Here is a 12,761-nt window from a genome sequence, read left to right as displayed (position 1 = left end):
CGGCCAACCTGATTAGCCCGGTATTTAGGACAGTGCCCGGCACCTCGTAAGGATTCCACAGATACCATCGTCGTCGTTACCACTAGCTCGAATTGGGTGAGGGTGAAAAGAGGGTGCAAAAATCCCTCCTTCTCCTCTCCCCATAATAAACTGGGAGGCAGGAGTCTTGGGGAGCTGATTGGGGGAGGGTCGGCCCTGGTGGGGGTGGGCTTGGAGGGGTGGAGCTGAGCCTATGTAAGAGGTGGGGAAGCAGAGTCAAGCTGGTGGTAATTATTGTGCTCAGGTAAGGAGCCGGAGGTCGAGGAGGCCTCAGAGGTAAGTTTATCCTGCCTGGGCTGGATCTTGTCTCTCTGCTCCTAGGGTGGCATTGAGCTGGGGTTAGGGGGGGCCCTCGAGGCAGTTTTCTTCTCAAATTGACTGGGACCTGAAGAGGAAGGCTGTCTTTAGGGGTAGAGCCTGATTTTTTCAGCTTTGGGACCCTCCCACCCAGGGCCCTGGTGTCTGAAGGATGGTTGGGGTAGGCGGTGGGGGGTAAAGTCTGCGGGGCTGCTGACGGTGGGGTGGGGGTGTTCTCCTCTCTCCCTTGCTCTGCAGGTCGTCTCCCCCCCTCCCCCCCGCACTCTGGGATGAGCCGAGTCCAGAGCCTGCCCTCGGCCTCGGCCCCTGTGGTCACCGCCTGGGTGAAGCCAGGAGGCTGGGCTGGGCGGGGAGGGGGGAGCGGGCACTGCCCTTCCCAGTTACCTCTGCAGTGCCAGGAACTCAGTGCCTTCTTCAGCCTCCTGGGTAAGAATCACGAGGGGGTGGGGGTCTCTAGACTATAAATTTGTTGTGGGCAGGGAATGTCTGTTTACTGTTGTACTCTCCCGAGTGCTTAGTACAGCGCTCTGCACGCAGAAAGTGCTCAAATACATGACGTAGTGGATAGAGTATCGGCCTGGGAGGCAGAAGGTCTAATCCCAGCTTCCCCACTGGTCTGCTGGGTGACCTGGGGCAAGTTGCTTCACCTCTCTAGGCCTCAGTGACCTTATCCGTAAAACGGGAATCGAGGCTGTGAGCCCCATGTGGGGCGGGGATTGCGTCCAACCTGATCTGCTTCACCCCAGCGTTTAGAACAGTGCCTGGAACAAAGTAAGCGCCTAACAGATATCATTATTATTAGTTGTATTAAATATGATGGAATGAATGCCTTGCAAGACCTGAAAAGAATGACACCAGTCCACACTCCCTGCCAAGGGGGCTGAGGGTGTGGTGGCTCTTTCCCCTCCCCGCCTCCAAGCAGCCGGTCCCTGAGGCTTGCCGGGGACAGTGAAACAAGAAAAGGCCCTGTCCAGGAAAATGGGGGAGTGGGGGTGGCCTTAGGGGTCTGCCTGGGCCTGACTGCTCCTACTTGGAGGGATGGAAGGGGTGGCTCGCAAGGCCCCGGGGGAACAAGTAGACAGGAGCAATGTCCACATGGGTGATCTCCCATCCTCCTTCACCGAGCCTCAGGGGCGCAGACTTTTCCGCCTGCTGTCTGCCTTTAGGAGCTTTTTTAAGGGGGAGCTTGGAGAGGGCACCTTTTGCAACCCGAAACTCTGGAGAGTAAATTCAAGGGCGGGGGGCGGATCATTGACGTGTGGATCAGAAATTTACAGGCCGATTCCTGCCACTGAACTGTAGGCTGGAAATAATTAGTGGTAATTGATATCTGTTAAGCGCTTACTCTGTGCCAAGTGCCGTTCTAAGTGCTGGGGTTGATAGAAGGTAATCAGGTTTTCCCACGTGGGTCTCTGTCTGTCTTAATTTCCGTTTTCCAGATGAGGTGACTGAGGCACGGAGAAGTTTTAAAGTGGCTGGCCCCAGGTCACACAGCAGACAAGTGGCGGAGTCGGGATTAGAACCCACATCCTCTGACTCCCAAGCCCCTGCTCTTTCCACTAAGCCATGCTTGTCTGTTATATTGTTATAGAGTCCTTTCCCAAGCGCTTAGTACAATGGTCTGCACACAATAAGGGCTCAAGAAATACAATTGAGTGATGAACTGGGCGGGGGGCTGTACTGAGGAGAGCAGGGCAGGGGAGCTGGGCTGAGGGGAACGAGGGGGTGAGAGTTGCTCGGGGGAAGGGTCTGAGTCGTTGTCGTTCTCCCCCCTCCCCCCGGCCCTTCATCCCTCCAGAGGACAGCCTCCTCCAAGAATTCCTTGCCACAGACCTGTGCTACCGCATCTCTGATAAGGTGGGTCTCGGCGGGGGGCAATGGACTTCCAGACCCTTCCCTCACCCCTCACCTGACCTTCCCCAGGATCCCGTCTGCCAGCCCCGGGGATCTCTGTGTCTCGGGTGTGGGGTGGTGGTGACCCATTGCCCCGGGATCCTGCCTGCCAACCTGGGGCGGGCAGGTGTGTGTGTTTGGGGGCCGGAGGGTGGATCCAAGCCTGTGCTGACTGCCGTCGCGGGGGTCCGAGGCTGTACTGAACGGCCGCCGTCTGGCCCGCAGTATCTCCTGGCAATGACCCTGGTGTACTTCCGGCGGGCCGGCCTGCAGCTCTCCGAATACACGCACGGCAACTTCTTCCTGGCCCTGTAAGTGCCGTCGGGGCGGGGGCGTGGGGAAAGGGGCGCGGAGGGGCTGCTCCCCCGGGGGGAGGGGGACGAGCCTCTGCCCCTCCACCTGCGCCTCGGACCCCATTCCCTCTCACCTTATTAAAACCATCGCCTCTGCCCTCCTACCTTCCTTAACTTCTATTTTTAACCACTCAATCTCCCATGGCTCCTTTCCCTCTGCCTTCAAACATGCCCACGTCTCCCCCATCCTAAAAAAAACCCGCTCTTGACCCCACGTCCCCCTCCAGTTATCGCCCTATCTCCCTACTACCCTTCCTTTCCAAAATCCTAGAACGAGTCGTCTACAATCGATGCTTAGAATTCCTTAACTCCCATTCTCTCCCAGACCCCCTCCGATCTGGCTTCCGTCCCCTCCGTTCTACTGAGACTGCTCTCTCTAAGGTCACCCGTGACCTCCTTCTTGCCAAATCCAATGGCTCCTACTCCATTCTGATCCTCCTTGACCTCTCTGCTGCCTTTGACACCGTCGACCGTCCCCTCCTTCTCCATACCTTATCTCACCTTGGCTTCACGGACTCCGTCCTCTCCCGGTTCCCCTCTCACCTCTCTGGCCGGTCATTCTCGGTCTCCTTCGCTGGAGCCTCCTCCCCCTCCCATCCTTTAACTGTTGGAGTTCCTCGAGGGTCAGTTCTTGGCCCTCTTCTGTTCTCCGTTTACACTCCCTCCCTCGGTGAACTCATTCGCTCTCACGGCTTTGACTACCATCTCTACGCAGATGACATGCAGATTTACATCTCCGCCCCGTCCTCTCCCCCTCCCTTCGGGCTCGCGTCTCCTCCCGCCTCCGGGACGTCTCCACCTGGATGTCGGCCCGCCACCTAAAACTCAACATGACCGAGACTGAGCTCCTCATCTTCCCTCCCAAACCCGGTCCTCTCCCAGACTTCTCTATCACCGTCGATGGCACGACCGTCCTTCCCGTCTCTCGGGCCCGCGATCTCGGTGTCATCCTCGACTCGTCTCTCGTTCACCCCACGCATCCTATCCGTTACCGAGACCTGCCGGTTTCACCTCTACGATATTGCCAAGATCCGCCCTTTCCTCTCCACCCGAACGGCTACCTTACCGTTATGGGCTCTCGTTATATCCCGGCTAGACTACCGTGTCGGCCTTCTCTCCGACCTCCCTTCCTCCTCTCTCGCCCCACTCCAGTCTATTCTTCACTCCGCCGCCCGGCTCATCTTCCTGCAGAAACGATCTGGACACGTCACTCCCCTTCTCAAACAACTCCAGTGGTTGCCTATCGACCTCCGCTCCAAACAAAAACTCCTCACTCTAGGCTTCGAGGCTCTCCGTCACCTTGCCCCTTCCTCCCTCTCCTCCCTTCTCTCTTTCCACCACCCACCCCGCACGCTCCGCTCCTCCGCCGCCCGCCTCCTCGCCGTCCCTCGGTCTTGCCCATCCCGCCGTCGACCCCCGGGTCGCGTCCTCCCGCGGTCCCGGAACGCCCTCCCTCCTCACCTCCGCCAGACCGATTCTCTTTCCCTCTTCAAAACCCTACTTAAAACTCACCTCCTCCGAGAGGCCTTCCCAGACCGAGCTCCTCTTCTCCCTCTACTCCCTCTGCCACCCCCCCTTTACCTCTCCGCAGCTAAACCCTCTTTTTCCCCTTTTCCCTCTGCTCCTCCACCTCTCCCTCCCCATCCCCACAACACCGTACTCGTCTGCTCGACTGTATATATTTTCATTACCCTATTTATTTTGTTAATGAATTGTACATCGCCTCGATTCTATTTAGTCGCCATCGGTTTTTACGAGACGTTCTTCCCCTCGACTCTATTCATCGCCATCGTTCTCGTCTGTCCATCTCCCCCGATCAGACCGTAAGCCCGTCAAACGGCAGGGACCGTCTCTATCTGTTGCCGACTTGTTCATCCCAAGCGCTTAGTACAGTGCTCTGCACATAGTAAGCGCTCAATAAATACTATTGAATGAATGAATCAATGAACCCAGCACCCCGCCCTCCAGGTACCTCGCCAACGACATGGAGGAGGATGGCGAAGACCCCAAGTACGAGATCTTCCCCTGGGCCTTGGGCGAGAGCTGGCGCCAGCTGGTACCCGGCTTCCTGCGGCAGAGAGACCGGCTGTGGGCCCGCATGGGGTACCGGGCCGCCGTGAGCCCGCACTGCTGTGAGGAGGTGGGAGCCCTGTCCTGGGCCCATGTCAGTCGGTCGATTCTATTGAGCGTTTAGTATGTGTGGAGCACTGTACTAAGCGCTTGGGGGAGTACAGTGCAACACTTTAGCAGTCGCATTCTCTGCCCACAACAAGCTAACAGTCCAGAGGGGGGAGGGAGACATTTTAATAGGGCATGGGCCTGGCAGTCAGAAGGATCTGGCTTTCTAATCCTGGCCTTCCTACTTGTCTGCTGTGTGACCTTGGGCAAGTCACTTCACTTCTCTGTGCCTCAGTTCCCTCATCTGTAAAATGGGGATTAAGACCGTGAGCCCCGTTTGGGACAGGGATTGTGTCCAACCCGATTTGCTTGTACCCACCCCAGTGCAGGCACATAAGCACTTAACAGATTCCATAATTATTATTATTAAATCCACCCCACTTCCTTCTGCTGACTGTATCCTTCCTCCCTCCCCCAGGTCATGGTGAAGGAGCCCTCCCATTGGGCCTGGACGCGGGAACGGCCCCCCCACCACGGCGGGGCCCAACGGGGGTCTCCCTGGGGGGAGCTTCCCCCGGCCGGGAGGTTGCCCCGTGGTCCCGGCCTCTCGCCTCCGGGCTGCTCTCTCTGTGGCAGCGGTCCCCGGGCGGGGAAGGGTGGCTCCCCCAAGCCCCCCCAGTCCAGCCCTCCTCTCCTCTCCGCTGCGGCCCCCTGGCCCTCCAACCTCTTCTTCGTGCTTCCCCCAACGTTGCAGCTGGAGCCGGGCGTCTACTACACCTTCCAGAGTGAGTGGGGCCACGGAGGGGCAGCTGGGAGGGCCGCGGCGGAGGACTGGGCAGCAGAGTCTTGCGTGGGCCGGGCCCTGGCACGGAACGGAGGGGGTGGGGCCCGTCCTTGGCTCCGGGCCCATCTTGGTGAGGATCGGGCCCAGCTGCTTTTTATGGGGGGGACCGATGGGACCTCCCTCCCTCCTTCCCTCCCTCCCTCCTTCCCTCCCAGAGCTCGCGGAGGCTCCGGCCTGGCTCACGTGAGCTGCCTTACTCTAGTCACGCTCCCCCAGGGCATCTGCCCAGCGCCTGCCCTGCCCCTTTCCTGCCTCTTGCTTATCCCCAGGAGGCTCCCAGAAGGGCCCTGCCCCCCACTCTGTGGGCCAGAGGGAACTAGCCCATTTCCCCATCCCCTCCCTACCCTTGCCAGAGGGACAGTAAGTTCCCACCAGCCGCTGCCCCAATCCCGAGCGGCCGCCGAAGGTGGGCGAGGAAGCGGGCCCCGTGTTCCCCTGCCGGCCCTGGACCAGGGCCAGAATCGTCCAGGGCTTGGGTTGGCGGGGGCAGAGTCTGTCTTGAAGGGGGAAGGAAAACTGGATGGGTTGAGTCCTTAGGGGCCGGGGCTCTATCTGCTGCTGCGTTCTCTGTGACATTTATTAAGCGCTTACTGGAGTCCAGCACTAAGCTCTGGGTAGATAGGGGGCCTGGGACTGATTATCTCCTATGTCACCCTCCCTCACTTCCTCCCTCTCTCTCCTCCTCCGTGTGCGTGTGTCTCTTTCTGTCTCTAGTCTTGCTGGAACCCTCCGCCACTCCCGGCCACTGGCAGTCGGCAGGGTGAGAAGCGGCAGCTTCCCGTCCCGGATGCCCCCTTCCCCGATCCGTTCGTCGTGACGCTGGGCCCCCTCCCCACCCCACCTTCCTCCCTGACCTCAGGATGGCCCTTGCTGCCCCCGTAGCCCCCGTTTCTCCGCAAATCGGCATCACCCTCCACGTGGGGCACAGGCTCTTGGTGGCCCGGCTCCCTCTTATTAAACAGATGCCCAGCGCACATCGTCTTGGTTTGTTTGACTGGGGCCGGGGACCCGCCTCTGGGGCCAGCGCGTGTGCAATGTGGGCATGAGCCTTCCCTCCCCCTTCCGTGGCTACCGCTCCCCGCCTCGCAGTTGACTGCGCCATAGCCCCGGGAGGCCCCAGCCGAGCTTCTTCCACCCTTATCTCCTCTCCGGCCCTGCCCGAGCCTGACTCAGCTCAAGCCAGAGGGCCATTCGCCTTCTTCCCCTGGGCTGGGTAGGGCTGCGGGCAGGGAGGAGAGGAGGGCGGCGGCGGGCCAGGGCAGGCTCTTGCCTCATCTGGCATCCTGGCATCGTGTCTCTTCCGGGCTGGCTGGCGGGCTAGCCTGGCCCTAGAGAGGTGGAGCTGGCAAGGCCCCGTGCTGCCGGGGAAGAGAGAGCAGACGTGGGCCCTCACACGCCTTCTGCAGGGTGGTGGGGATGGGGGGGTAACAGGTGAGTCCACATACTGGCCGCCCCCCGCCGCTTGTCCCCAGCCAGTTGGCCTGCCCTGTGCCTAGTCTGTGTGCTGGGTGAAGACAAGATCAGCAAAAAAGGGGGCCGAGAGTTGGTCCCTGCCAGCTGTCCACATTAGTATTCAGGCCCAACCCCAGCTGGCCCCCCTGCTCACGGGTCTCGGCGCCCCCGGCCCCTCTCTGCCCACCGCTTAGCAACGTGGCCCAAGGGAAAGAGGCCGGGCTTGGGAGTCAGAGGTCGTGGGTTCGAATCCCAACTCTGCCACTTGCCAGCTGTGTGACTGGGGGCGAGTCACTTCGCTTCTCTGGGCCTCAGTGACCTCATCTGGAAAATGGGGATCAACTGTGAGCCTCATGTGGGACAAGCTGATGACCCTGTATCTACCCCAGCGCTTAGAACAGTGCTCTGCACATAGTAGGCGCTTAACAAGTACCAACATTATTCCAGTCTTCCCTGGCTGCCCCCCAGGACTGCATTCCTCTGCCCCTCCCACGGGGACAACTGGCCCCGCCGCGACCGGATCCGGGCAGCGGAACCAGGGCTCTGACCGGCCACGGTGGGGCAGCAGTGGAGGCTGACATTTTTTTATTTTTATTTTTTCTTTTATTTATTTATTTTTTTTCCTTCCCTCCACTCTCAGGTTGGGAGTGGGAAGCGTGGGTCCAGGGGCTCTTGCCCCACCCCCGTCCACCCCTGTCCACCTGTGATCCGGCTCTGGGGTAGGACCCAGACTTTTAAAGCTGCTGGGGGGAGGGAATTCATTCAATCAATCGTATTTATTGAGCCCTTACTCTGTGCAGAGCACTGTCCTAAACGCTGGGGATGTCCAATGTCTACCAACTGTCACCCCGCCCTCTCCCAAGTGCTCAGTACGTGTCCCCCCCCCCCCCACTAAATCTTCAGTAACTGATTAATGAAGGAGTCCCCAACCCCCAGGCACGGGCTTGGGAGTCGGAGGTGAGAAGCAGCGTAGCTCAGTGGAAAGAGGCCGGGCTTGGGAGTCAGAGGTTGTGGGTTCGAATCCCAACTCTGCCACTTGGCAAGGGCAAGTCACTTGACTGGGGGCGAGTCACTTCACTTCTCTGGGCCTCAGTTACCTACCTCATCTGTAAAATGGGGATTAAAAACTGTGAGCCTCACGTGGGACAACCCGATCACCTTGTATCCCCCAGCGTTCAGAACAGTGTTCTGCACATAGTAAGCGCTTAACAAATACCAACGTTATTATTACTGCCTGCTGTGTGACCTTGGACGAGTCGCTCCCCCCCCCCCCTCAGTTCCCTCATCTGCGAGAGGGGGCACGAAGAGGGGGAGCCCCACGTGGGGCAACCTGCCGCCGTCCCCAGCGCTTAGAACGGAGCTGGGCACCGAGTAGGCGCTTAGCCACCACCGTCATCATGTTATCATCCTCATCATCGACGTTGGGCTGGGGGCCGGTCCTGGGGGGAGGAAGGGCGAGAGAGGAGGGGGCCGCCCCCCGTTTGGAGAGGCTCCTCCGAGCCCCGGGGGCCGCAGGAGTGGAAGCCTCCCGCCCCCTCCCCTCGGCCCGCCCGCTCCCTTTCCTGAGCTGTTTACAGATCGGCCGGTCCACCCACCCTCCCTCCCGCCCCCCGCATTGCGGGCCCGACCCCCCCAGCCTCGCCCCGGGCGGTAACCGGAGCTCCCGCCGGGTTAAAAATACCCCGGTCCGGCGGGCGGCGACCCTCCGGGCAGGGCGAGGGCCGACCCCGGCCCCGACCAACGGGCTGAGGGCGGGGGACGGGCCGAGGGGAGGGGAGGGGCGGAGGGAGGAGGAGGAGGAGGAGATCTGCCGGGCTCTGCCGTCGCCGGTGACTCTTCCTCCTTGGGGTCCAGCTGTGAGGACCCTCTGGGGCCAGGACCGACCCCCGACCCCGCTCAGGTAAGCGGCGGGGCCACAGACCCGTTGGGCCGGGCCGGCTCCGGCTGGGCCCCTCCTCCCCCTGGGGACCCCCTGCTTCCCACTGGAGAGCACCAGTCCCGCTGGTGCTACCGGGGTGGGGTGGGGGGGACGCCACACCAAGGAGAGGGGGATCCGGGAGCCCTCGGGGACCGGGTCCTTGGGGACCCCCTCCTCCAGGACCCGTCAGTCGGGTCCAGAGGTCAGGCCTCGGGACGGCAGCGGGCGCAGCGGCCTCAGCCTCGGGGGTCCCGGCCCCGGCAGGGCAGGGGGCAGGTGCGGGTGGAGGGAAAGGGGTCCTGGGATCCGGCCCCATCCTCCGTCACCCCGGCCGTCAGCCAGCCTCGCCCCGCCCGACCCGACAGAGCCGGTGACCCGGAGGCCGGACCGCCCGTCGTCTAGGACGGGCCGGGGGCCGGGGCCGGGGCCGGGGCCGGGGCCGGGGCCGGGTCGAGGGAGGACGCCCGGGTTGGAGGAAGGAAACGGGGCCGGGGGCCCGGGTTCCGGCCGGGGTTGCGGTTCTGGGACAAAGAGGCTGGGTTTCGGTCGGGGGGAGGGGTGCCGGAGGAGCGTGGATTCGGGACGTCGAGATCGGGATGGGAGTGGGCCGGAGGGATCGAGGCTGGGGCCGGGGACCCCCGGGGTCGAGGTACACGGAGGACGGTGCCAGGGGCGGGTTCCGGGAGAGGCCCGGCCCGACCCCCGCCCCGGCTCGCCCCCTCCAGCCCCCCAGGATGGCGGAGGAGGTCATCACGCCGGTGTACTGCACGGGGGTCTCGGCTCAGGTGCAGAAGCAGCGGGCCAAGGAGCTGGGCCTGGGGCGGCACGAGAACGCCATCAAGTACCTGGGCCAGGACTTCGAGCGTCTGCGGGCGCAGTGCCTGCAGGCCAGGGTCCTTTTCCGCGATGAGACCTTCCCCCCCGCCGCCACCTCCCTGGGCTTCAAGGACCTGGGGCCCAACTCCCCCAAGACCTACGGCATCAAGTGGAAACGGCCCACGGTCAGCGGGCGTGGTCGGCGGGCCGGGCGGGACGCCGGGGTTCCGGGCCTGGGGGCTCCCGCCAGGAGTCGGGGTTCTGGAGGGAAGGAGGGGCAGGACGCCTGGTGGTGAAGGCAAGAGTGGGGGAGAGGGGGCAGGACACCTGGGTTCTGGGGAGGGGGCTGGATCTAGGGGTGAAAGGAAGAGTTGTGCTTCGGGGAAGGGCCGGGACGCCCGGTTCTGGAGTGAAGGGCAGAGTTCGGAGGCCCGGGGGGAAGGGCGGGACACCTGGGTTCTGGATCTGGAGGCTGGGGGTTCCTAGGAGGAGTCGGGCTTCTGGGGCGCGGGGGCATTGGGGAAAGGGGGCAGGACACCTCGGGGTGAAGGGAAGAGTCGGGGTTCAGGGGCGAGGCGGGCAGGACATCCGGGTTCCGGACCCGGAGGCCGGGGACCTGTGGGAGGAGTCAGCGATCCGGGGAAGAGGGGTTCAGGACGTCTGGGTTCTGGGGCTGAGCTGGGCCCGGGGGCCGGGGGTCCATGGAAGAGTCAGGGTCTGGGGGAGATCGGAGAGGGGGGACAGGGCACCTGGGTTCTGGGAGGGCAGAGGGCTGGGGTCAGGAGGAGGTTAGGGTCCGGGTTCTGGATGGCGGGGGGCTCGGGTCAAGATCTTGGGAGGTGAGTGGGGGGTGGGCAGGATGCCTGCCTTCCACCCTCCACTCCCTCCCACTCCCCCTCCCTTCACGTTGCAGGAAATGCTCTCGAATCCTCAGTTCATCGTGGACGGAGCCACCCGCACAGACATCTGCCAGGGAGCCCTGGGTAGGTTCTGGACCCGCTGCTCGCTGCTGCCCGTTGCCTCCGCCCGCTGCTTCTGCCCGGTCCCTCTCTCTCTCTTTCTCTCCCCCCACACCTCTCCCCGGCCCCTCCTTCCCTCCGTTCCTCGGAACAAGCCGGGGCAGGCCTGGTGCTGGGGCAGGTTCTCCCGGATTCTCGGGTCCGTCCCCGTAAGCTACGGAGGGGCCGGGGAGCCGCCCGTGGGGAGACCCGAGGTTCCCGTACGGCTCCTGTGCGGGCGAGGGGAGTTTCCTGGGCCCGGGGCAGACGCTGGGGCTCAGAGGGTGGGGGCGGGGGGCTGGGCTGACGGTGGCTCGGCTGGTCCCGCCGCAGGTGACTGCTGGCTGCTGGCTGCCATCGCCTCCCTCACCCTGAACGATGCCATCCTGCACCGAGTGGTGCCCCACGGACAGAGCTTTCAGAACGGCTACGCGGGCATCTTCCACTTTCAGGTGGGTGGAGGGCTGCGGGCCAGGAGTTGCCAGCCTGCCCACCTGGGGGTCTGGGAGTCTGGGGTCGAGTAGGTGGAGCGGTCTGAAGGAGCCAGGCGCTGGGCCGGGGAGGGGCGGGTCTGCCCGAAACTACCGACTGATCCCAATTATTATTATTAGTAATAATAACTGTGGTATTTGGTAAGCGCTAACCACGCTCCAGGCGCTCAACCAAGCACTGGGGTAGATATAAGCAAATCCGGTTGGATCCAATCCGTGTCCCATAAGGGGCTCACGGTCAGAGGAGGGAACCGAGGCCCAAAGAAGCGAAGTGACTTGCCCAAGGTCACCCAGCAGACAAGCGGTGGAGCCGGGATTAGAACCCAGGTCCTTCCGACTCCCTTGCTCTATCCACTAGGCCACGCCGCTCCAGCCCTTGGGAGCAAGCTGCTCTCCGTCCATGCCCAGGGGATCGTACCCTGACAGTTGGGGATCCCACCGCCCGTTTGGGGTTGGAAGGAGAACTAAAATCCATCTCATCTCCTCCTCTCACTTCCCCACTCGCTCCCTCAGGCCCCAGCGCTTAGAACAGTGCTTGGCAGAGAGTCAGCGCTGAACAGATATCATCATTATTATTAACCATCTTCCCATTTCCCATTTCCCATTGCGGGAAGCAGCGTGGCTCAGTGGAAAGAGCCCGGTCTTGGGAGTCAGAGGGCATGGGTTCGACTCCCGGCTCCGCCACTTGTCAGCTGTGTGACTGGGCAAGTCACTTCACTTCTCTGGGCCTCAGTTACCTCATCTGTAAAATGGGGATGAAGACTGAGCCTCACGTGGGACCACCCGATTCCCCTGTATCTACCCCAGCGCTTAGAACAGTGCTCTGCACATAGTAAGCACTTAACAAATACCAACATTATTATTTCCCCCCAGCCCTTTCCCTCTTGGCTTTCCTTCTCCGATCTATTCCTTCTCCCCTCCCCTCTCTCCCTGACAGTTCTCCCCTGGGGGTAGGGCCCTCCCCGCCCCCCGCCCCCCCATCCCAGAATTGTCCCAACTGGGACACCCTTCTGACTGGAGCCACTCACCCCGTGGGTTGCTGGAATTTCCCTCAGGCCCAAAAGGCTGACTGTCTGTCATTCCGCTTTCCAGTTGGCTTTTCCCCCAGCTCTCTCTGTCCCTGCTCGCTCTGAAGCAGTGTAGCGGCCTAGTGGGTAGAGCCAGAGGACTTGGGTTCTAATCCCGGCTCCTCCATTTGTCTGGTCTGTGACCTCGGGCAAGTCGCTTCGCTTCTCTGGGCCTCAGGTCCCTCATCTGTAAAATGGGGAGCGACACTGCGAGCCCCACGTGGGACAGGGACTGCATCTAACCCAATTTGCTTGTATCCACCCCAGCGCTTAGTACAGTCCCTGGCACCTAGTAAGTGCTTAACAAATTGATTCATTCAATCATATTTATTGAGTGCTTACTATGTGCAGAGGACTGCACTAAGCACCTAGGAGAGGACAATACAGCAGTAAACAGTCAATGCAGCAATAAGCAGTCACATTTCCTGCCCTGAATTGGTTTACAATCTAGACA

At 61.8% G+C, this 12,761-nt stretch overlaps 2 protein-coding genes across 2 annotated transcripts in view; both read left to right on the top strand.

Moving 5' to 3' along the window:
- Positions 1 to 218: 218 nt before the first annotated feature.
- SPDYC (speedy/RINGO cell cycle regulator family member C) lies at positions 219 to 6,539 on the top strand. Its single transcript, XM_039911296.1, has 7 exons — positions 219 to 315; positions 595 to 783; positions 2,156 to 2,214; positions 2,476 to 2,561; positions 4,572 to 4,743; positions 5,200 to 5,506; positions 6,280 to 6,539. Exons 2-7 carry the CDS (start codon positions 627 to 629, stop codon positions 6,327 to 6,329), a joined length of 831 nt encoding a protein of 276 aa, XP_039767230.1. The 5' UTR covers positions 219 to 315; positions 595 to 626; the 3' UTR covers positions 6,330 to 6,539.
- Positions 6,540 to 8,801: 2,262 nt separating this feature from the next.
- CAPN1 (calpain 1) overlaps positions 8,802 to 12,761 on the top strand; it is a 31,233-nt gene continuing 27,273 nt past the window's right edge. Inside the window, exons 1-4 of the mRNA XM_029061278.2 lie at positions 8,802 to 8,917; positions 9,661 to 9,936; positions 10,665 to 10,734; positions 11,083 to 11,201. Of these exons, the coding sequence (XP_028917111.1) occupies positions 9,670 to 9,936; positions 10,665 to 10,734; positions 11,083 to 11,201 (456 nt within the window). The 5' untranslated portion in view covers positions 8,802 to 8,917; positions 9,661 to 9,669. The remainder of the gene's footprint in view (positions 8,918 to 9,660; positions 9,937 to 10,664; positions 10,735 to 11,082; positions 11,202 to 12,761) is intronic.

Source organism: Ornithorhynchus anatinus, chromosome 3, assembly GCF_004115215.2.
Source record: "Ornithorhynchus anatinus isolate Pmale09 chromosome 3, mOrnAna1.pri.v4, whole genome shotgun sequence".
Taxonomy (NCBI): domain Eukaryota; kingdom Metazoa; phylum Chordata; class Mammalia; order Monotremata; family Ornithorhynchidae; genus Ornithorhynchus; species Ornithorhynchus anatinus.
This window is presented reverse-complemented; position numbering and strand designations above follow the sequence as displayed.

What these genes read in the sequence shown, in the direction of transcription:
- SPDYC (XM_039911296.1), top strand. Translation starts at nt 627, where the DNA reads ATGAGCCGAGTCCAGAGCCTGCCCTCGGCCTCGGCCCCTGTGGTCACC. An exon ending in GCTACCGCATCTCTGATAAG is followed by an intron (nt 2,215 to 2,475) that starts GTGGGTCTCGGC and finishes TCTGGCCCGCAG; the next exon opens with TATCTCCTGGCAATGACCCT. An exon ending in GGCAACTTCTTCCTGGCCCT is followed by an intron (nt 2,562 to 4,571) that starts GTAAGTGCCGTC and finishes CCCGCCCTCCAG; the next exon opens with GTACCTCGCCAACGACATGG.